Source organism: Schistocerca americana, chromosome 2 (assembly GCF_021461395.2).
Source record: "Schistocerca americana isolate TAMUIC-IGC-003095 chromosome 2, iqSchAmer2.1, whole genome shotgun sequence".
Lineage (NCBI taxonomy): Eukaryota > Metazoa > Arthropoda > Insecta > Orthoptera > Acrididae > Schistocerca > Schistocerca americana.
In genome coordinates, this window is record NC_060120.1 from 1003375797 (window position 1) to 1003401266 (window position 25470).

At 37.7% G+C, this 25470-nt stretch overlaps 1 protein-coding gene across 1 annotated transcript in view; it reads right to left on the minus strand.

Moving 5' to 3' along the window:
• Window positions 1–25470, minus strand: part of LOC124596331 (mast cell tryptase-like) — a 124924-nt gene that overhangs the window by 8734 nt on the left and 90720 nt on the right. The window contains exons 2-5 of the mRNA XM_047135434.1: window positions 24397–24558; window positions 22783–22949; window positions 9726–9948; window positions 6849–7010 (exon numbers count right to left, since the gene is read on the minus strand). Of these exons, the coding sequence (XP_046991390.1) occupies window positions 6849–7010; window positions 9726–9948; window positions 22783–22949; window positions 24397–24490 (646 nt within the window). The 5' untranslated portion in view covers window positions 24491–24558. The remainder of the gene's footprint in view (window positions 1–6848; window positions 7011–9725; window positions 9949–22782; window positions 22950–24396; window positions 24559–25470) is intronic.

Here is a 25470-nt window from a genome sequence, read left to right on the forward strand (position 1 = left end):
CTCTCTTTCAAATTCTAAAGGTGGCAGGGGTAAAATACAGGGAGCGAAAGGCTATTTACAATGTGTACAGAAACCAGATGGCAATTATAAGACCGAGCGGGGTGGCGCAGTGGTTAGACACTGGACTCGCATTCGGGAGGACGACGGTTCAATCCCGCGTCCGGCCATCCTGATTTAGGTTTTCCGTGATTTCCCTAAATCACTCCAGGCAAATGCCGGGATGGTTCCTCTGAAAGGGCACGGCCGACTTCCTTCCCAATCCTTCCCTAATCCGATGAGACCGATGACCACGCTGTCTGGTCTCCTTCCCCAAACCAACCAACCAACCAAGCAATTATAAGAGTCGAGGGACGTGAAAGGGAAGCAGTGGTTGGGAAGGGAGTGAGACAGGGTTGTAGTCTCTCCCTGATGTTATTCAGTCTGTATATTGAGCAAGCAGTGAAGGAAACAAAAGAAAAATTTGGAGTAGGTATTAAAATCCATGGAGAAGAAATAAAAACTTTGAGGTTCGCCGATGACATTGTAATTCTGTCAGAGACGGCAAGGGACTTGGAAGAGCAGTTGAACGGAATGGATAGTGTCTTGAAAGGAGGATATAAGATGAACATTAACAAAAGCAAAACAAGGATAATGGAATGTAGTCGAATTAAGTCGGGTGATACTGAGGGAATTAGATTAGGAAATGAGACACTTAAAGTAGCAAAGGAGTTTTGCTATTTGGGGACCAAAATAACTGATGATGGTCGAAGTAGAGAGGATATAAAATGTAGACTGGCAATGGCAAGGAAAGCATTTCTGAAGAAGAGAAATTTGTTAACATCGAGTATAGATTTAAGTGTCAGGAAGTCATTTTTGAAAGTATTTGTGTGGTGTGTAGCCATGTATGGAAGTGAAACATGGACGATAAATAGTTTGGACAAGAAGAGAATAGAAGCTTTCAAAATGTGGTGCTACAGAAGAATGCTGAAGATTAGATGGGTAGATCACATAGCTAATGAGGAGGCATTGAATAGAATTGGAGAGAAGAGGAGCTTGTGGCACAACTTGACTAGAAGAAGGGATTGGTTGGTAGGCCATGTTCTGAGACATTGAGGGATCATCAATTTAGTATTGGAGGGCAGCGTGGAGGGTAAAAATCGTAGAGGGAGACCAAGAGATGAATACACTAAGCAGATTCAGAAGGATGTAGGTTGCAGTAGGTACTGGGAGATGAAGAAGCTTGCAAGGGATAGAGTAGCATGGAGAGCAGCATCAAACCAGTCTCAGGACTGAAGACCACAACAACAACAACAACAACAACAACCCATATGACCTAACATGTTTGCATTCAACTGTTTTTGCAGTTGTATTCTGATGGAGTCTGAGTTATCAGCCATAAAATACAGATGCTGCAAGTGTTTGAATAAGTTTATTTTTTCTTTTCTGTATAAGTAAGTCAATTATTAACCAATTTTATTTTTGCTATCACATTTTCTTCTCTTAGTCAAAAGGAAAGTGACATGGCTGTTCTTTTGCCCTGAAACAGAATGCCTAAAATGACTGATGAAGAAATTATTGTGCGTTTATTTCATGAAGATAATGATGAATCTGCGGGAGAAATCTATTGATTTTGATTAAGATGTTGTTGTAGAAAGTGAACTTGGCACTGATTCAGATGTTTCTGCTGCTTCTGATGATGCAATGGTGACTATGAAAAACGACAAACTTTTTCTGGGCAGATATAGTAAAACCAAATGGAACAAACAACCATTTAGTCAAAGGGGCTTTGCTAAAAAGCACAAAATTATTACCATGCATTTACATGTAGCTCAAGGCACAGCAGTCTTCTCCCTTCATTTCAGTAAGAGTGTAATTGACAGATTGAATGTACACTAACATGTAGATTAAGAAAATTGCCACAATTTTTGTTGTTGCTCCATTCTGTTTACACCTATTCATAAATTTCTAGTACTAATAGGGAAAAACATCCTGAAAGCCTATACCCAAGCAGAATATTTGATGATGGATGAGCAACTCATTCCATTTCAGGATTGTTGCTCATTTAGGTAGTATTTGCCTAAGAAACCTAAGAAGTATGGAATAAAAGTGTTTGTCATACTAGGTTCTAGAACATTCTCCTTCAATTGAGGTGTATGCAGGAATGCAGCCTGATGGTCCATTCAGGCGGTCTAACAGTCATTTAAATGTTATTCAACAATTTGTTGCTCACATTAGAGATTCAGGAAGGAACACAACCATTGATAACTAGTATAATAGTGTTGCAATTGCCAAAACAGTTATGGACATTAAGCTGACTTTATTGGGAACAGTGTGCAAAAATAAGTCTGAAATTCCTGCTGAGTTTCTGCTCATTAAACACATGAAAGTGAGTTGAAGTTCGTTTGTCTTTTATGTTCCCATGAAATATTACTCACCTCCACTAATATCGTCAATGCACAGTGATGCCAAGGTAGATGCAGAGACAGGTGCTGATAAAAACCAGAACTTGTAGGTTTCTACAATTGCACTATTGACATACACAACAACTATAGGGTTGGCTGAAGAACAAGGAAGTAGCCCTTCACTGTGCTTTTCCACTTTATGAATGTCTCTGCATCTAATTTTGAACACTGGCCAAAAGGTACAAAGAAGAATATTTCAGAAGGAGCTTGCAAACAAACTTATCATGGAGAGTGTTGTCAGGAGAACACAGCATATACTCCACAATTTTAGGGAGAGAATAAAGTTGTCTCTGATAGTCAGAGGCACAGAAGTACCACAACAGCAGCAGCAAGACTGTTGACATCAAATACACAAGGAAATAGCAACTAGACTAAAATCATACCAATGGAAGAGATGCCCCATCTGGCCATGTACAGATGACGACAAGCATTCAACAGTGTGTGCTTCTTGTATGGAGCATGTAGGCAAAGTGCCTTTCAAAGTTATCTGGACAAAATGCTTAGTTCACTGAAATATTTTGATGGTCTTTATTGGTGTATAACATTTTTTTAGAGTTAGGGTAAGTTTTCTTTGCCCCTCATGTAATAACTCACAGTGCCATTAAATGATATGAAGTACATGGTGTTTTTATTCATTTGTGTTCAAAAACTGTCATAAATCATACCACTTAATTTTTTATAAGACTAGGCATATATTGCCAGCTTAATTTTTGCCAGGGTCGAATTGACCTGATGCGAGTACTTAAGTTACCTCTCGTCATGTGAATTTCTTACAGAAATTAAAAAAGGAAAGGATTATGATAGCTGTCAATTTTAACATCAGCATAATAAATGAGTCCAGTGAATCAGCACAAGTTATTGATCTGGTTCAGGCATTTTGTTTCAAGCTAAAATACACAGAATTCGCAAGAGGGAATAGACTTCAGCCTTATAAATAACATTTTGACAAATTACACATTTGTTGGTACAAGAAAATTCCCCTTTATTTTGGTATGTCTCATATTGTTCATTATTTTTGGAGCTACCAAAAGTAAATGAACTAGGCATTTGAGAAATGTTCATCAAATGATACTCCAACAATGAAAATGTAAACTTCTTTTATTGTAGTCTTGAAGAAGTAAAATGGCCAGTGGATCATCGTAATTCAAGTTCTAAAAATTATGACACATCTTGAAAGTTTTTTGGACATTTTTAGCAAAAAATTTCCCCTACCATATGCCATTAAAAAAGAGAAGCAAACTGAAGTAGATAACTGCTTGTTTAAAAGTGTCAAGTGCTAGAAAATGACAGTTACACAATGAAGTGAAAAGTAATACAAATTTATACTTTATAAACTACGTAAAAAGATATAAAACTGTATTTTGAAGGATTAGAAAGGCAGCAAACAAAAGGAACATAAAAAATTCATTCTGAACCATACAAATAGATCAAAGGCAGAATGGTCAGTCATAAAATGTGAACTTAGTGTCATCGCCAGCAGCCCAAAATCTCCAAAATTGAGTCGGTGACAAATTGATTGAAAATTCTCCAGAAATATCACAATATTTCATTGAGTTTTTTGTAAGTGTAGCAAAATCAAATGTTGATGTCAGTGGTTACCTAGATAATATCCAACCCATTAGTCTTGATCATGATAACATAGAAGTTCTCACTTAATTTGATGGAATTACAACTGAAGATATATAAAAATAGTATTATCCCTCAAAAACATAAATTCAACTGTGTGGGATGAAATATCTACTACAGTAAATGCAACAGTTTCTACTATATCATTACCCCTAGTTGAAATAATTAGTCAGTCATTTGAAGAAGGATGCTTCCTAGATGCTCTTTTTACACTTTAGTAAAGCCTCTACTCATGTAAGTCTCACAGGAAGATGTAGGAAACTACTGGCCAGTAAGTATTATCCCAGTCTTCTCAGAACTATTTGAAAAAGTTGTAGTAACCCAGATTCAAAATTTCTAGAAAAATCTATTATCATCACATTACATCAGTTTGGCTTCCAGAAAGATGTGAATACGGTATGTGCAATCAACAAATTTGTTACTGTTTAACAAGTTTGAAAAAGTCTCAGAAATTTTCTGTGGTCTTATGTAGTCTTTTGATTGTATAAAACAACCTCTACTGCTACATAAATTAGAAAGATACCGAATAAACAGTAGGACTTTGAAGAGGTTCAAATGGTTTTTAACAACTGGAAAGCAAATGGTAGTTACAATGTCAGGAACAGTAAATTGTTTCTCAGTCTGGAAAATTATTTCACAAGGAGTTCCACAAAGTTCCACTTTAGTCCCTACCCTGTTTTTAATTTATATAAGTGATTTACCTCCAAATGTAACATCCCAGTCACTTTTATTTGCAGATGATACACCTGTACTTATTGAAAATGATACCACAGAATAAGTTCCCCAAAGGGTCATTGATGCTCTAAACAACTTAGAACATTGGTTTGATGTTAATTAATGAAATTAAACAGGTCATAGACCCAACTAATACTGTTTAACTAAACAACCAAAATCAAATGACTTCCAAATTACCCATTAAAAATCTGAAACTTAGGGAAGCAGATACTGTTAAATTCATGGTGATATTTCTAGACAAAATGTATCATGGTCTTCTCACACAAGCTACTTGGCAAACAAGTGTAACAGTCTTGCATTCTCATTGACAATATTGTTCTACGCAAGTGATATCGACACTGGAAAAGTTGTTTACATGGCTACCCCGAAACTGTTGTAAGATATAGAATAATCTTTTGTGGAAATGCAAGTAATGTAAATAGGATATTATTAACACAAAAAACTATTATTATAAATGTATATAATGTTAAGCCTACTCACAATATAGCAGAGACACTGAGTCTCAGATAGGCACAACAAGAAAGACTATCAAAATAAGCTTTCGGCCAAACAGGTCTTCATCAGAATTAGACAGCATACTCACTTACACTCACACAAATGCAACACACACACACATGACCACTGTTTCTTACTCCTGTCTGGCCTTGGAAACCAGAGACTGTGAGTTGCATTTGCATGAGTATGAGTGCCTATGTTGTCTAGTTCTGATGAAGGTACGTGTGGCTGAAAGCTTTGTTTGACAGTCTTCTTGTTGTGCCTATCTGTGACTCAGCATCTCTGTTTGTGGTGAGTAGCAACTATCCTTTTCATAACATTGTCATTATTCCATACTGGATTTTCCATTGTTTAATATTAAGCCTATGAATTAATGTTAACAATGTTCAGGGATCTAAATATTTTGACTATTCTGTGTATTTATATTTATGAATTGTTTATCTTTGTATGTAAGAATCCAGAATTATTTATAGAAAACCATTTTGAATCATTTCATGACAACATCTCTTAGATTAAAACTGTACTCCCAGACTCAGTAATTATGAGATATTGAAGTTGAAACACTTTCATAGTATGCACCTGGGTTTACTGAAAAGTCAGTCAGTAATTTTTAAATGATGATAAAGATTTTTTTGAAGAGTAATGTTATAAACCTTTACTGATGATCGTAAATGAAGATTAATTTTTGCTCTTGTCTTGACAAATTATATGTACCTTAATTATGTTACGTCCATCAGTGAGTTTCCTGTGCATTGTATCAATGATTTACGAGTTTATGTAATGAGATAACAAAATTCTGATTCTGACATTTGGCATGACCTGGTGCACAATACAATAAGGGTTAAATTGGGCTTATTATTATTATTATTATTATTAAGGCAAAATGTGTCGTTGAAAAATAAAAAAATAAAATTGCAACCAAGACTGTTTTTAACCAATACTATTATTAAATTTTTTTATTAAAAATCATAGTAGATGTTATTGTGTTAGGCACAGGGAAAATGACACACCGTGCTATCTTGAAATTAGGTACTGTATGTGACTGTACCAGTACTGCGATGATGTGCTTGCTGTTGTCCAGTCTCTAATGCAGTGAATAACTGCACTAGACAGTGAAAGATCAGTAAATATTGTTTGCCATGTCATCCTTGTCAAACTTGCCCCATCTTATGTGACAGCCCACACCAAGCTATCTGTCCATTATGTCCATATAGCACTGTTTCTCAGCAGCTCCTGAAGTCCAGGTTATTCTTCAAACTTGTTAACATAAACCATTAATGTTTACATTCCTCTACGTTACTTTTGGAGCAATCCAGCACACTGACACAAAAAAAATAATTTAAAAAATGTTGTAAGAAGAAACAAACCTATGCTTTCCTCTGACAATGGGAGGTGCATGAAACATACAATATGCAGTATTTGTTCGGTCTGACTCCATCTACACACTGCAAAAATTAAATTGCTTATATTTGCCAAAACACTGGGCAAATGGCAACTGAGGATTCCTAAAGAGAGACACAGGGTATACAATTAAACAAATCAGAGACTTACGTTTCTGTGCTCCCCATCCTGTAACAGTGCACCAAGTCCCTGCAGCATTTCTGGTATGTGCAGCCGGGAGACATATGGGTCGTACATGTGAGTTATAGCTGATCCCTTTATCATCCGTGGCTTTCAGTTTCAACAACCCAATATCATGACTGTAGTAACCATCTGTAACAAAAGTACTGTGTGTTCATCCTTGACTTTTACCAATAAAATGATTACTTAGTCAAATTTATATATAGAATAATGTTTTGCAAGACAGGTAGCCCTGTGTTTCATACAAATCCTCTTTTCTTGAATTTTATCCATTTTCTGTATTGTAACGTAAAATTTTGTACCATTTTATTTCAGTATCATCAACTATGGTGGTACCATACACGTAACACAATCTAATTTATCACTTTAACTGCTCTGGATGTGTTAAAGCCCCTGCCTTTGTACCTGTCCCTGTGTGCTTTGAACGTGCTTACGCGTGCCACCAGTCCTTCTACCTGGTACTCTAGACACATTCAGAGTACCAGTCCTTCTACCTGGTACTCTGAATGTGTCTAGAGTACCAGGTAGAAGGACTGACTGGTGGCGTGCATAAATACATTCAGAGCACACAGGGACAGGTACAAAGGCACACACGTTAACACATCCAGAGCAGTTAAAGGGTTAAAGCATTGTTTTTCTTTCTGTAGCATTTGATATTTTTAGCTTATGTTCATTTTCAGAGGCAACCATTCAATAGTGCATTACTAATCAACTAATAACTTAATATTCTATTACACTAAATATCTGTTTTACCAGCAGTTTGGTGCAGACAATATGCTTCAGAAACTTGTGGATGTTTGTCTTTAAATTTTGCTGTCACAACATGATTGAATATTGGAATTATAATCTTCCTTTCTATTTTTATTATGGATATTGCTATTGTAATACATTTGTTTTTTATATATAATTATAAGCAAAGTTATATGTGTTCTAAAATTGAAATAACATGCAAGGCAATTTTCAGTCTGCACCTCATCTGAAGGTGGCTCATTTTAGAACTGTTTTTGCATATATCTCCATTGACTGAAGGCACCTGATAAATTTTAATCTTCCTTTGATTGCCTTGTGATGAACAGTGCTAGGCAACAATAAATGCTTAACTCTAGACTGGAACATGGGTATACTTCAGTTCAGTCCAGTTTTATCCTCTGCAGTGTCCATGTTCAACTTGATGCTGAATGGTTTTTGCCATTAAGCAAAAAAGATATAATGAAGGCACTGTTATGAGTCCAGTGTAGAGTGTATAGAATATAAACGAGGCTGTGAGCAACTTGGACACAATCATAGATGTGTGAAGTACTGTCTATTAACGGGTACGAATAGTATAGTTGAATGGTAAAATTTGCTTAACAGCTACTTCAAAGTATATTTAAATGAAAATTTAAAAAAACATAGTTCAGAGTTTTCTTTTTTAATTTCTGTGTATATCTTTTGAAATGCAGTAGTTTAAATTTTTAGCAGACTACATATACCTAAAATCGTAACAGATTTTCACTGTTATCTTTTCACAACAATATAGAGATTCATGATTGTGTTCCTATACATCTGTCTCAGATGCTGGACAGTTGTGATTTGTATATTATAGAACTTCATTTTTGGCTAATTGATTGAGTTACAGCATTGTGGGCTACTTCAGGAACATTACAATATTTTTCTTGCCTCCAACTCCATTCAGAGTTTTAGTGATACATATGCTTCTTTCTGAACTGACTGTATGGCATTGTTGGCCAGGAGGCCTCATCTGAAGTTGTTCAGCTGCCTGGTGCAACTCTTTCAGTTAACTGCCACTTTGGTGATTTGCCTGTCAATGATGGTGATAGGATCAAATGGCTACGGCAACAAAAACACCCTGTCCATGAGTGAAGAACATCTCTGACCAGGCTGGGAATCAAATCAGGGACCCTTCAATCTAGAGGTAATGGTACTAACCAGTAGACCATGAGCTACAGATTTGCTTCTCTCTGATTACTAGGCACATATCACCATGATTACAGCTGCCTGCAAATGTTCTAAAACATATGCTTTTTATCTTGTTTTAATGTCTGTGAGGTAAGATTGCTTGGAATCAGAGTCAATCCAGTTCTGACAATTAAAAGTGACTGTATTGATGATGACAGTTGTTTCGAAGGAATGTATTTCTGGATGAACAAACCAGCAATTAAATCCAGACTCCCCTCTTCTCCACTTTTTTTTAAAAATAAAAACAGGCAACCATGCTTTGCTTCTATTCCAGATTGCTTAATATAACAATAAAAAGAAATTTATGTGATAGTGACAGAGAGAGTCAAAGTCTTTTGACTCTTTAAAATAGTTGTACTACAATTAACATGAAGTTAATCATGTGCAAGGAATAAAAAGAAAAACTTACACTTGACTAACTGCATCTTGGAAGAAAATATAAATGATGTCCATCATGTATCTTTTTGTGTCATTATAATCACATTTTCAACATTCATATGTTCAAGTTTTTGCCTCCCTCTTTGGTCTAACCATATGCAAGAATGTAGTGGCATCATGTGGTAAGCCCCTTGACAACCTGTTTCTACAACATTCTGTCTTGGGCATGATGACTTGCTTGCTGTAAGCCAATACCAGTCAGGCTGATAATCTGGTCTATCCATCACAATGGTGGCCATTCTCCATGTCTTTTCCCTCTATGATTGTTCCTTCTGTTGCTGCTTGCCTTCTGGCAATGTGACCAAAATATTTGTACTCTGCCATTATTTAACATGTAGCTGCATGAATAATAAAGTTACATTTAGACCTACAAGCAAGGAAGCAGTTTCTTGCTTCTGCAGAAAAAAATTGCATACTTTTGCTACAAATTTTTATTATTATAGAATTTACCTCTTCTAAATTTTGGATGGAGAAGGATCTTGTCAACTCTGAAGACTTGCTCATATTTATTGTGCTGGCTGCGGCGATGTTTTCCCACTGTGACACGCAAACGTTCTGGATCATAACTCTGAAGACAGTGGGCAGCAGTCACAATGAGCCTTTCTGATATTATAGCTCCACCACAGTGGTGTTCATATGATTTTGCACCATATTTTAGTATTTCTATTTCAACCTGCCAATGCAAAATCATTACTGGAGATCAGTAAAGCAACTGACAATCTCAATGTGCTTTTGTAGACTAAGCAGTCAATAAATTAGTTTAACATCAGAAATACATAGTAGTAAGCAGAATTCTTTCACCAAGAGCTCAATTAAATTACTTGTACCTACAGATAGCTAAAATTATAGTGTTATTACTTTATTGAATAATTGGTGACAACAGGTCTTTTCTCTAATTTCATTATAGAAGTTTATTAAAGTTTCTGCCAGTGTTACATACAAATTGTGACTTCTGTACTAAGTATGTTTTGAATAACTTATAAATATGGTAGGAAAATGTCACTGCTGTAGAGCATAAATTGAATGCAGAGTTATGTATAAAAATTTATTATCTGTAATTGATTTTTCTGAAAAATCATGAAATTACTATTTGCAATGTCCAAGCACATACATGTTTTCTTGCATAAAAAGAAAAGGCCAAACAAAAAGAATCACAGCCTCTATGAATTCCATAGTTGTTACTAACATTCATGTGCATATTGTACTGAGAACAGCAGTTTGCTGTTTCTGATCTCCATCCTGCAATCTGAGGATAAGCTGAAAAAAGATATTGTCTAGAGCTGTGGATGACGCAGTTTAAGTGCTGCAACTAATAATAAGAGAATGCAATAAGAATTCCAGTGCAGAAAAAGTAATTTTGAGCTGATAAGTTGGGAATTTAAGGAGATGGGACCTGGGTAAACTGAAAGAACCAGAGGTTGTACAGAGTTTCAGGGAGAGCATAAGGGAACAATTGACAGGAATGGGGGAAAGAAGTGCAGTAGAAGAAGAATGAGGGATGAAGTAGTGAAGGCAGCAGAGGATCAAGTAGGTAAAAAGACGAGGGCTAGTAGATCTCCATGGGTAACAGCAGAAATATTGAACTTAATTGATGAAAGGAGAAAATATAAAAATGCAGTAAATGAAGCAGGCAAAAAGGAATAAAGACGTCTCAAAAATGAGATCGACAGGAAGTGCAAAATGGCTAAGCAGGGATGGCTAGAGGACAAATGTAAGGACGTAGAGGCTTATCTCACTAGGGGTAAGATAGATACCGCCTACAGGAAAATTAAAGAGACCTTTGGAGAAAAGAGAACCACTTGTATGAATATCAAGAGCTCAGATGGAAACCCGGTTCTAAGCAAAGAAGGGAAAGCAGAAAGGTGGAAGGAGTATATAGAGGGTCTATACAAAGGTGATGTACTTGAGGACAATATTCTGGAAATGGAAGAGGATGTAGATGAAGATGAAATGGGAGACACGATACTGCGTGAAGAGTTTCACAGAGCACTGAAAGATTTGAGTCGAAACAAGGCCCCGGGAGTAGACAACATTCCATTAGAACTACTGATGGTCCTGGGAGAGCCAGTCCTGACAAAACTGTACCATCTGGTGAGCAAGATGTATGAGACAGGTGAAATACCCTCAGACTTCAAGAAGAATATAATAATTCCAATCCCAAAGAAAGCAGGTGTTGACAGATGTGAAAATTACCGAACTATCAGTTTAATAAGTCACAGCTGCAAAATACTAACGCGAATTATTTACAGACGAATGGAACAACTGGTTGAAGCCGACCTCGGGGAAGATCAGTTTGGATTCCGTAGAAATACTGGAACACGTGAGGCAATACTGACCTTACGACTTATCTTAGAAGAAAGATTAAGGAAAGGCAAACCTACGTTTCTAGCATTTGTAGACTTAGAGAAAGCTTTTGACAATGTTGACTGGAATACTCTCTCTCAAATTCTAAAGGTGGCAGAGGTAAAATACAGGCAACGAAAGGCTATTTACAATTTTTACAGAAACCAGATGGCAGTTATAAGAGTCGAGGGGCATGAAAGGGAAGCAGTGGTTGGGAAGGGAGTGAGACAGGGTTGTAGCCTCTCCACAATGCTATTCAATCTGTATATTGAGCAAGCAGTAAAGGAAACAAAAGAAAAATTCGGAGCAGGTATTAAAATACATGGAGAAGAAATAAAAACTTTGAGGTTCGCCAATGACATTGTAATTCTATCAGAGACAGCAAAGGACTTGGAAGAGCAGTTGAACGGAATGGACAGTGTCTTGAAAGGAGGATATAAGATGAACATCAACGAAACCAAAATGAGGATAATGGAATGTGGTCGAATTAAGTCGGGTGATGCTGAGGGAATTAGATTAGGAAATGAGACAATTAAAGTAGTAAAGGAGTTTTGCTATTTGGGGAGCAAAATAACTGATGATGGTCGAAGTAGAGAAGATATAAAATGTAGACTGGCAATGGCAAGGAAAGCGTTTCTGAAGAAGGGAAATTTGTTAACATCAAGTATAGATTTAAGTTTCAGGAAGTCGTTTCTGAAAGTATTTGTATAGAGTGTAGCCATGTATGGAAGTGAAACATGGACGATAAATAGTTTGGACAAGAAGAGAATAGAAGCTTTCAAAATGTGGTGCTACAGAAGAATGCTGAAGATTAGATGGGTAGATCACATAACTAATGATGAAGTATTGAATAGAATTGGGGAGAAGAGAAATTTGTGGCACAACTTGACAAAAAGGAGGCACCGGTTAGTAGGAGATGTTCTGAGGCATCAAGGGATCACCAATTTAGCATTGGAGGGCAGCGTGGAGGGTAAAAATCGTAGAGGGAGACCAAGAGATGAATACACTAAGCAGATTCAGGAGGATGTGGGTTGCAGTAAGAACTGGGAGATGAAGAAGCTTGCACAGGATAGGGTAGCATGGAGAGCTGCATCAAACCAGTCTCAGGACTGAAGACCACAACAACAACAAGAAGTTGAGGGGCAAGGGGTAGAAGGAGAATGTTACTTATGTTTGGCAATAAAATAATGGTACATCATATTTGTTTACAAGTTGGACTAACTGTGTGTATTTATGACATATTTAATATTATTACCAATGAAATTATTGTAGACATTGTAGTTTGTGTAATAACCCATGTGTGAAAGTTATTTCATAGCAAGTGCCAGTGTGGGACCAACGTCCACTGTGTTTATACCCACTGATAAAGATTTAAATTCCTCAGAGTCCTCACTCAGACCAGATCTCAATTAACCAGTCAGCTTGAGGAACATATAAATTATGATATTCAGTTAATTGGTGATTGGTTTGAGAAAAACAAGCTCATAGTTAACACAAAGAAAACCACTTACCTAAACTTCCACCTAAGAACAAATAAAATTATGCCTGATATGAAATTACACAGTTCCCAAATATCCCCAAGTACAGAAACAAGATTTCTAGGCATATGGATCCAGTATAATCTAAAATGGCAAACACACATTAATAAAACTAATAGTAAGCTAAACAAAGTGTGCTATGCCCTACAAATCCTCACATATTGCACAAGCCCAGTACTGTTCACACAGCCTACTATGCACAATTCCACAGTGTAATGCAGTATGGTATTATATTCTGGGGAGACTCTACACATAGTCCAAACATTCTCCTCACCCAAAAGAGAGCTACAATAATAATTAACAAGGCAAAGCCGACTGATAGCTGCAGAAGACCTCTCCTCCAAAAGTTGCTCATCCTACCCCTTGGCAGTCTGTGTATACTAGAACTACGCAAATTTGTAAAAAGTAATATTACAAAATTTAATAAAAATGTAAATGTCTGTGACTATGGCACTAGGCAGAAAATGAAACTCCATGTTAAAGAAATGCACACCTCTGCCTTTAAAAACTCTTCCTTCAACAAAGGCATTAAAATATACAACAGCCTGCCATTAGAAATAAAAACAGTAAGTCCCTGACTGTATTTAATAAAAAATTAAAATCATTCCTACTTGATCATTGTTTCTACAGTGCAAGTGAATTTCTGCTCCACATGGATGGAAAGACACATGAAACAAATTGCACCAAAGAATTTTTAGAGTAAAACATTAATGCAAGTATGTGCAAAAATCTTGCATCTATATCATATGCTACTAAGCAAATTAAGTGCAGAAAGAATATCCAACCAGGTACTGTTGTATATATGTGTGAGAAGAATACAGCACTAAAATATAAATGTGTAACTAAATAATTTGTGTGTTCATAACTTCTCAGAAAATATGTATGTAAACTAATGTTTGTGTAAACTTTTGGCATATTGAAACTTCCTGGCAGATTAAAACTGTGTGCCCGACCGAGACTCGAACTCAGGACCTTTGCCTTTCGCGGGCAAGTGCTCTACCAACTGAGCTACCGAAGCACAACTCACGGGCGGTACTCACAGCTTTACTTCTGCCAGTACCTCGTCTCCTACCTTCCGAACTTTACAGAACTTTTGGCATATTACTTCATGCCAGCAAATTATTATAATGTCCAACATCAGCCGGCCGGGGGTGGCCGAGCGGTTCTAGGTGCTACAGTCTGGAACCGCGCGACCGCTACGGTCGCAAGTTCGAATCCTGCCTTGGGCATGGATGTGTGTGATGTCCTTAGGTTAGTTAGGTTTAAGTAGTTCTAAGTTCTAGGGGATTGATGACCTTAGAAGTTACGTCCCATAGCACTCAGAGCCATTTGAACCACTTTGTCCAACATCAAATGTATGTTTGTGCATGACCCTGTGCATGTGATGTACAGTATTGATTCAGAGGACAATAAATAAATAATATTTTTGATTTCTTGTACTTCACATTGTGCCATATGCTGTCATGGAATGCCATAAATACTAAGCATTTAGCACAATGGAGGAAACTTGACATCCACAAAAAGGATTAAGGCAAAATTTTTCACGTTAAAGAAGATACTATAACGATGGTAGTTTATTTGACTTTGGAGAATGTGGATCATGGGAAGATGGAGGGTATTCAATTTTGTGAATGCAACACCAAGTAAATATTACTAAATAAATACCTTACATCATGTGGGACTGCTTCACTAATATTATTTGAGATCTAGATCTTTACGCAAAGCTATTCATCAGTTAATTTCAGGGGAGATCTAGATTGACATGGAAATGGAGCATCTGTCAAAATTGTATTTCCTTTGAGATATACGGCCACTGACAAGCAGACAAGACAAATTTTAATTTATTTTGCTCATTCAGAAAAGAGACAAACAGATACTCATAATTCCAGATTCTTAAAGGCTCCTGGCAGAGATTTTCAAACTGGTCCATCACACTGGTCTATAGTGCATAATGCTTAACATTCCTGGCTTCTCTCTCTCTCTCTCTCTCTCTCTCTCTCTCTCTCTCTCTCTCTCTCTCTCTCTCTTTCCCCTCCCCACCACGTCCAGTATCTACATTAAAATTTATACACTCCTTCAGTACCAGTAAGCAAAACCCTGTACTGCATTAGTTTGTCACTGGGACTTCTTCTTTCACAGATATTTATTATTTTTTTGGCAGTTCAATTTTATCATCTCCTTTGCAATAAGCAGCATACCTTCAGTTTCAGCTCACTGTGACACTAACAGCAGCAAAAACAACATCATGTGATTTTTTTGCTGACTTCAAGTTCTGTAGATACGCTTTCCCAAGTAAGCCCAGTCTCACATGTTGACTTCACTAACATATAAAAGACAAGTTCAATAATCAAGAAGACAAATGATTGTGGGGAAAAAAGTATTCTGTGAAAATTAAGCTTACATAACTTTTCAGTGAAGTCTCCAGCAAGATCTATTCCATATCTCTTTTAAATTTCTAAATTATATTATGAATAATTCCCATGCCTAGCATTTGGTCCATTTTGCACACTTTGTTTAGCTGTACTTTTGAATTTAAATTTTATGAAGCTTAAAAATGCTTTGAACAGGTAAAAAGGGGATGGCACAAGATTGGCTCGGAAAAGTAAATATGGTGACACACTCCCATTCAATATTTTCAATCACATCTCATATTTTCTAGTCAGAATTAACGCAGAATACTTTTTGTACTGGACTAATGCCTTTTGAGCACCTAGTGTTTTCTTCTTATTTCAGTTTGCATTTTATGTTGAAACATCTTCATAGCACATTCTTCTAAGTAGTTAAAAAAATTTGATCCTTGAGAGCCACTGGTGATCATTAACATGGCTTTATTAGCCTGAGATTAGAGTTTTTTCTTAGATAGGGTGTCCAAATGTTTGCATTCAAGACTTTACCGTTTGGGATCAGTTTTAGAGTAGTGAATCCACATCTAATCACTAATCACTAATAACATGGTATAAAAAGTTATTGCGTTCCATAAAAAACTATTGTGTGAGTTTAGAATAGAAGCATACACTGCTGTCTTTATGGAGATAAATCAACTCTCCTGGAACCCAACTCACACATTTTGTGACAATTAAGCTTTTCAAGACCAATTAAATCCACATTTCTAGTTCCAGCATTTTAGAATTGTGCAATATTTTTTTAAAGTTTGTCATCACAATTAAATTCATTATGCAGTCTTGTAGTTTATTGCTTGATACTTCATTTAGTTGTATAGTTGGATGTTTGTTCTGATTGTTTAAAATGTTCAATCTGCTTATATACATTTCTGCAGATTAAACACTTCTCAGCATATTGTATCAACAGTACTGAGTAACTTGCAGCTCGTTTCACACCTATAGCTAACAAAAGTCTTATCACTGGACACCATTTTTCTGATGTACATATTTTGTAGGAATCCAACATTCTGAGAGGAATGAGAGAGGTTGTCTTTATTAATGTTTCTTTAAAAGCAGTTCTCAACTTGGCTTACAGAAAGTTTCATCCATTAGTACTGAGTTTCCTCTCCAGTTTGTCTTGTTTAGTACTGAACACCTCTCACATTATTACAGAACAGTACTAATTTACTAGACACAATATGAACAATATTGTGTGTCATGTTCCCAACACTCAACTAACAACATAGTGTACTCTTATACTGTGCCCCATTCTTGGAATTATCTTGGTAAATTGTGTAACCAATAAAATAAGTCAAGGGGTGGGAGGGAGGGGAGGGGGGGATAAGAACATGGCACATACAGTAAAATAAAATTAATTCAACCAGACGACAAGAATCAAGAATTTTCTCCAGGATAAGGACTTCTTTCTTGTGTTCTGGAGCAAAGAATATGAAGTGAAATATCCCCCTGGGATGCAAGTAGAGAGTCTATCAGCAGTAAGCTGCTGTCAGTTGACACATAGGAAAATAATAATCCATAAATGGCTAACGAAAATAGAAGATAAATGCACAAACAAAGAGGATGAGACAAAGAAAAGACACAATCAAACAAAAGCAATAGAAAGTGTAGAACACTTAGTAACTTTTCAAAAATAGGGAACTGCGACAATGAAAAAGCAGAGGATAAAAGTAATCATAAGAAGTAACAGAAAGCTGTGGAGAGATGCTGAGAAGAAGCTGAGGAGGAACAGTTGGTGAAAATTAAGAGCAGATAAATGTCAAGAGTGTCACTTCCCACACTGATAGCCTCAAAGCAACAACAATAATGAAGTGACTCCAATACCAGCAGTGATAATACTGTTAATCTGGTCCATGCTCTTATGAATGAGTTTGTGTGTATATGTATATATGGAACAGTCTCATTTATGTGAGTGCATGTCAAAAGCTGAAATAACCATCTTTTGCAGCACAGACCAGCAGGAAGAGAATCAGTGAGGTTCTGGAAGGTATTGACAGTGATGTGGAGCTATGCCGACTCTAGTGACATAGCCAGCTGTTCTAGGTTTCTCAGTTGCGGATCTGTGGTGCAAACAGCTGGATCAAGGTTCATCCACAAACTCTCATTTGGGTTTAAATTGGGGGAGTTTGATGTGTATGGTAAACTCATCCTGGTGCTCTTTGAACCATGCACATACACTGTAAGCTGTGTGACACATTGAATTGTCCTGCTGATACATGCCATTGTGCTGGGGAGAAATAAACTGCATGTGCGGGGTGGACATGGTCCCCAAGGGTAGATGCATACTTGTGTTGATCCATTGTCCCTTCCTGAATGACAAGATTACCCAGGGAATGCCACAAAAACATTCCCCAGATCATAACACTCCCTCCTCAGATCTCGACCCTTACTACAGCTGCTGTAGGGCTGAACACGTCAACAACCATTGGGTCCGATGGAGCATAAAAGGTGATTTATTTGAAAAGACAACCTGTCACCATTCACTGGATGTCCAGTTGTATTGGCATGCAAATTCCAGCCTTTGTTGCTGATGAACAGCAGTCAGCATAGATGCATGAATCTGGCTTCTGCTATGGAGGTCCATACACAGCAACATTCACTGAACAGACTCTTGACGGTATCCCCTTGATTCATCTGGATGGTCAGTTGCTCAAAAGTCACACATCTATTCACCTGTATATATCTCCATAGCCATCATACACCACTGCCACTTATGGAAGGCCAATATCATGCCCTTTTGGATGTCTAGATCAGTCTGTCTCTTGTGACGTCCGCCCAGACCAAATGTAACGAACTATATAGAACAAATGGTAGAGCAGTTGCACGTGAAAGGCAAAGGTCCCGAGTTCGAGTCTCGGTCTGGCACACAGTTTTAATCTGCCAGGAAGTTTCATATCAGCGCACACTCCGCTGCAGAGCGAAAATCTCATTCTGGAAACAACTGCATTGTTTTCTGTATACCTCTTTCCCCCCTAGGCACACCTTATATATGCTTCACTGTAGTGCTGCCACCTGCTCTCTGTAAGTGATTATTGCATTATTGTATGTTCACATTGAACATAGGCAGTGGTCACATTAATGTGTCTGGATTGTGTTTATGTTAGGGATTTTGTTATTTTATATTCTTTTTAAATTCCTCTCTTTCTTGCTGACTCCTTTTTTCTTCATCATCATCAGTATATTGTGTTTTACGTTTCATCTTTGTCTGGAGCAACTTAACATCTTCACCTACACGTATTTTCTCTGTCACAAAGAAAGCTATCTGAAAAATATGAGGGCTCACAATTTTTTTTCCATTTGTGTTTCTGTCAATTCTGCCTTGATTGCCTCTGTTTAGTAATTTTTCATGAAAAAAAAAACATTAATAATGCACATAAAAAGGCCTTATAACACACATGCTAATGCAATGAATGCCAAGAGAAACATGACAAGCTGCCATTAAGCAGAGAAGGTGGGAAGAATCTGCTATGCGTAAATCTACACCACAGTTGGAAATTGGCCAGTGTGTAATTAGTCATGGCATAACTGAGATCAGACAGGGACTGGAAGTTGCTTCCGAGACATAGAGGGAGTCATGGAAGGCTAAAGTGAAAACACAATTAGTCTCTTACTTTATAATATGGTCTATGGAAACTACACTCTTATCTGGTTAATAGCTCTGTGTTGAAGAACTAGTAGTGAATTGGAAGCAGGATGTTTATAGGTATTTAAATTGGTCACCATATAGGTAATATCACTGTAGGTCAAATAATTTCTTATGCATTCACTCACTGTATCCTGTAGATTCTGTCAAGAAGGAGAGTCTTTAGCACTGTGGAACAAGTTGAGGTGTGTACGAGTACATTCCTGGCCATTAAAAGTGAAGCACCAGAATGTATACCAAATAACATAATTGTGCTTATTGTGCATTTATAGTATAGCAGGAAGAATACATTGTTAAATTTGTAAGTGGTTTGGGAGTATACAGGGTGTGAAACTTAGGAGGCTACAGAGAGCTGTCAACTAGGTAGAAACAGTAACTCCAGTCCTATTTGATATCAAATTGAGCTAAGCCTGGGTGACAAACAAAGAAGTCATACAATGCTGTATCAACTCTACACCAGAGTAGTTCATCAATCACAGCGGCTAGCGTGTGGTGGCATACCAGTCTCTCAAGAGCCCATGGTCAGACGTTTTATTGGCTGAGAATTTGGAGAACATGTTAGCCAGGGTCAACAGACAAACACCTCCTTATTGAGGTAATTCTGGACAGCACAGGCAACATATGGTCTTGCATTATCTTGTTGAAAGATAACATCACAGAGACCCTGAAGATGGTGTGCAGCAATGTTCGTTAACACATTAGAAATATATATGGGCTGCTAGATTGAAATTTCCACTCTGCAGCGGAGTGTGCACTGATCTGAAACTTCCTGGCAGATTAACATGGTGTGCTGGACCAAGACTCGAACTCGAGACCTTTGCCTTTTGCAGGCAACTGCTCTACCATCTGAGCTATCCAAGCATGACTCATGAGCCATCCCCACAGCTTCAATTCTGCCAGTACCTTGTCTCCTACCTTCCAAATTTCACAGAAGCTCTTCTGCGAATGTTGCAGAACCTCCACACAGGTACATCCATTGTGGTGCTGTATGCAGAACCAGCACTTGTCTGAAAAGATGACGTGGTGTCAGCCTTGTGCCCATTATTAGATGGCTCCCTTCTGGAACATCTCCCTCTACTGCCACAACAATGGAAACTGCAATAATAGTTGCCGTGCTAACAGTAAGCAGTGCTAAAGATGACGTTACATTGTGTGTTTGTGCACTTTTCTTGCCACAGTCAACAATATGCCTGTCTTCGTTGGCTAGCCACTGAGACTTTGCAGGGCACTGGGTATGGCTGTCCTGAAGCAAATGACTCCACATTCACATGATAATTGTGGGATACTGACCAACATGAGCAGCAATGTCACAGAACAATAATACACCAAAATCCTGCCTCTGTCAAATTCATGGACTATTGTCATGATTTCTGCAAAGAAAATATAGGAAGTTATATTCAGTTTGTGATATTTGTGTTTGGATACATACTGTCATTTATGCTCCAGAATGCATCATTGTTTTGAAATGTTGTTTCCACATTTCAACTAGAAAGTGTGGTAAGTCACAATATGTAATCATTATTCTGGATAATCTTTCCAAACTGTAGGGTCACTGACATTAGTTTGTTGTAGAATCTTAGAATGTATTCTGAGCTCAATCATAATGAGATATCTTGAACAGAATGAACTCCTCCTTGCCAACCAGCATGGATTCTGAAAACATCAATCATTTGAAACCCAGCTCACAGTTTTCTCACAAGACATACTGAAAGCTTTGTACCAAGGCAGTCAGCTACAGGCAGTATTTCTTCATCTCCAAAAAGCATTTGGGTCAGTATCACATCTATGCTTATTACCCAAAGAACAATCATATGGGGTAGGATTGATGATTTTTTGGTATGGAGGATGCAGCATGTTATCTTGGTTGAAGAGTCATCATCAGATGTAGAAGTAACTTTTGGTGTGTGAGAAAATGTATTGGTACCCTTCATGTTGTATATTGATGAACTTGCAGACAATATTAATGGTAACCACAGACTTTTTGTGGATGATACAGTTATCTATAATGAAGTGTGGTCTGAAAGAAGCTGCATAAATATTCAGTCAGTTCTTGATAAGATTTAAAAGTAGTGTAAATACTGGCAAATTGCTTTAAATATTCATAAATGTAAAATGGTACACATCACAAAATGAGAAAATGTAGTATCCTAAGATTACAGTATCAACGAGTCACAGTTGGAATCAGCAACTCATACAAACACCTGGCTGTACCGCTTTGTTGGGATATCACATGTAATGATCACACAGCCTCATTCATGGGTAAAGCAGATGGTACACTTTCATTTATTGGAAGAATACTGCAGAAGGGCAATCACTCATGTGACCCCTCCTAGAATATTGCTCAGTGTGTGGGACCCATGCAAGAGAGGACTGCCAGGGAACACTAAACACATGCGGAGAAGGGGAGCATGAATGGTCACATGTTTGTTTGACCCATGTGAGAATGTCACAGAGATGCTAATAAAACTGAACTGACAGACTATTGAAAACAGACGTAAACTATACAGGAAAAACCTACTTACAAAGTTTCAAGAACCAGCTTTAAATGATGATTCTAGGAATATACTATGACCCTCTACATATCGCCAATATAGGGATTGTGAGGACGAGATTAGACTAATTACAGCATGCACAGAGGCATTTAAATAGTCATACTTTCACTGCTCCATACAAGAATGGAATGGGAAGAAACCTTAATAACTGATACAATGAGACGTACCCTCAGTCATGCATCTCACAGAGGACTTTGAAGCATAGATACAGGTGTGGATGTAGAAGAAAGTGGGTCAAAAGTCACTAAACCATCATAACCTAACTAAATATGAAATAAAATGATCAGAATTTTGAAATGACTGAACACTTTATAGAAGTTATAGGGCTATTTATAACATTCTTTCTTGAATTGTTTTCCATCTTTGTTGATACAACTCATTATCACATCTCTTAATCAATTTGATATTGTCTTGCAAAACTGAAGCCTATGGTCATGACTGTCTCCCAATAGCCCATGTATGAGATGAGTTATGCAATGTTCAAATTTGGACTTATGTAAAATTCTTTGCACAGAAGTTCTAGAAACATCCTGTCTGAGAAATAATCTGCTAGGAGGCACTTTAGGACACTAGATAACGTCTTGTAAAACTTTAAGCTTAGTTTCTTCACTTAATCATGGCCTACCTGATCTGCGGCAACCGGTGCCTGATCTCTGACAACCTGCTGCAGATCCATGTTTCTATAAACATTTCCATAAATTTTAGACAGCATTGTTTGTAGGTGAAATGATGTTGTAATTATTAGACCTCTCAGTTATTATTACATTATAATCACCTTCATATGACATTTTTAGAGCAAAGCCCCTCTCTTCATTAAAAAACATCTTCACAACAAGTCAGAATTAGTAAAGAATGATGTCAGAGATATTTGATTTAATAGCAGTACACTCTGGTTTTTGTATCTATAATTATCACAATCAGCCTACAATTGGTAATGACTTTTTGCCCACCCCATACATAAGTTTCCTATGAGAAGTATTAGTTCACTGGTCTCATAATTGCACCATTTTTAGTACTTTGTTATTAACTCACCTGCCAGGGGTATGCTCCATAAGAGGTCTCGGTGCCACCAACAATCTTAGGATAAGGGGCTCCATTCCTGTGTGGATGGTGCTCAACCTCTCTTGTTCCACAACTGATGACTGGCACAGGGCTTGTAAAGGGAAATTTAGGATAGCCACCACTTCTTCGTAATCTGGCTGTTGCAAAAAAAGGAATTAAGTTCAAACTTTTAATTAATTTATATGCCTTAATCAGTACTCATTTAAAAATTACTTTTTACAGTGATCAAACAGTCCATGAGTGTACTGTTGGTGCAAGTGTCAATGGGCCCAATATTTCAGCAATCAACATATCAGATGCACTGATGAACCAAGCTCCTGAGGATGTGTACTTATATACCCTCCCACCACAAGCCATTCCCTCCATGGTCCGCACCTGAGGGCATGCATCGGCAGTTGAGCTTGTGGAGAGACTTGCAGCAGCATCAGTTTTGATGTAGTTTCTCCGTCTACCTTGCTTGCCAGATCACTGAGTTTACTGCTCATCTTCTTAATTAGGCCCAATGCTGATTCTCAAGCCTTGCTGAGATTATAGCTGCAGTCCTGATTGATAAGATTATCCCTGTGTGAATTACAGTGGCTTCTTTAATGACTCTGTCCCATTGGAGGTCTGCACAAAAATCCTGGTATGTCCATATTCCATAGAGTAATTCTCTAACAAACAGTGCTCTGTGACTGCCAACTTATTGGGGTACATTATTCAAGTGTGCCACTGGTCTTCTCAGCATCGACCACTGATGGTGCACACTGTTTGTCCAATATATGTCTTGCCATATTGGCACTGAGTCTGACATACCCCAGCCTTCAACAAACCAAGGTAATCTTTGACACCCCCAAATAATGCCTGTCTTTTATTTGGTGGGCAAATAATGGTTCTTACATGGTGCATTTTCAGTACGCATCCAACTTTTTCCAATAGCATGCTGGTGTATAGTATAAATGCGGTGGCTACCTTTTCCTCCATATTTTCTTCTGTCTCCACAGGCTGTACTGTGGTGGTGGAGCAAGAGTGTGTTTAAATTATCATTGTAATATCCATTTTTTGAAACACAGTTCTGAGGTGCTCAAGTTCCTGTGGCAGACACTCTGCATCTGAGATGGGCCCTGTAGCATGTACCAGGATTTTAGCACAGACTTCCAAATACAGGGGCAGCATCATTAGAGAAGCCAACAAAATTTGCACCAGGGACAATCTTATCAATTGGTAGTGTGGTTATAATCTCAGCAAGGCTTGGGAACCAGCACTGGGTCTAATTAAGAAGACGCTCAGGAAACACAATGATCTGGTGACTGGTGTGGGCAGAGAAACTATGTTGAAGCCACCAAAAATGCCAATGTGACCGGTAACACTTACCCTCAGGCATGGATCACAGAAGGAATGGCTTGCAGTGGGAGGGGATGTAAGTCGGCCATGCACCCTCAGAAGCTCAGTTTGTCAGTGCACCTGATGATGGGGATATGTCTGATTGCCAAAATATTGGGACTGTTGGAAACTGTGGACTGGCAGCACACCTGTCAACTGTTTGATTAACAAATACACCATGAGAAACAGAAGAAATACTTCTTACAGTGTCTGTCGACTTACGTGGAGCCTGTGTGTATTTCATATCTTCATGTGGCGCAGCCAATAACAAGTGTGCCACAAACAAAATTCCAGTTGTTTTACCAATAAGCAGCATTTTCAAAAAAATTGTGTGGTGTCCTTTTTGTGTAGATCCTTATTTGGCAGAGCACCAAGACCCTCCTTCTGAAATGTACAGAAGAAATGATTGTAATATGGTGATGACACACACAAACATATTAAAGTTCTTATTTAAATATCTCTGGAAAATGTTATCATTCCAAACCAAAATAAAAAAATATGTGGAGCACACTTGGTAGCTCCAAAAACTGACATTGTGATCCTTCACAAAATAAATTTATACCGCAGGAGTGGGAAAAGACTTAACTCAAGTTATGCTTAAATGGGTAGTAATATGTGTTAGACTATAGCTCTTACATAGAGTTTTCTCAACTACTAACATTAGATGGTAGCTCCATTTGAATGACAATTATTTGCAGTCTGCTTTTGTGCTGCAGAAGGTTTTCTGTGTGCACTTGAAAATTCCTTTCAGAAATACGTCAGATTAACAAAGAGACAGATGAACTGAATAGTTATTATCTTCAGGAATTACATCTCCTAACCTAACAGATAAGAAATAAAGTAAAGAGAACCCCTAATTTCTGGAACGAAAGGTTGCTTCATCAAAAAAAAAAAAAAAAAAAAAAAAAAAAAAGGAGGAGGAGGAAAAAGTCTGGAAATTGTGATAACATGCAGGGAAAGGACATGTTGGGTGGTAGGAGGATAGAGCAGAGGGGGTAGGGGAGCAATGAGTTACAGCTCATGAAGGCACTTCTAACAAGGGTTTTGAGTAACCTGTATTTCATATTTCCCTCAACAATTTTCCTCTTTTAAGACCATGATGTGTTCTGTTTTTTAATGTGTGTTTCTATTGGCTATTCTGGGAGTTGTACCATCTGACAGTAAGAGTACACTATGTGATCAAAAGTGTCCGGAAACCTGGCTGAAAATGTCTTACAAGTTCATGGTGCATCCCATCGGTAATGCTGGAATTCAATATGGTGTTGGCCCACCCTTAGCCTTGACAACAGCTTCCAC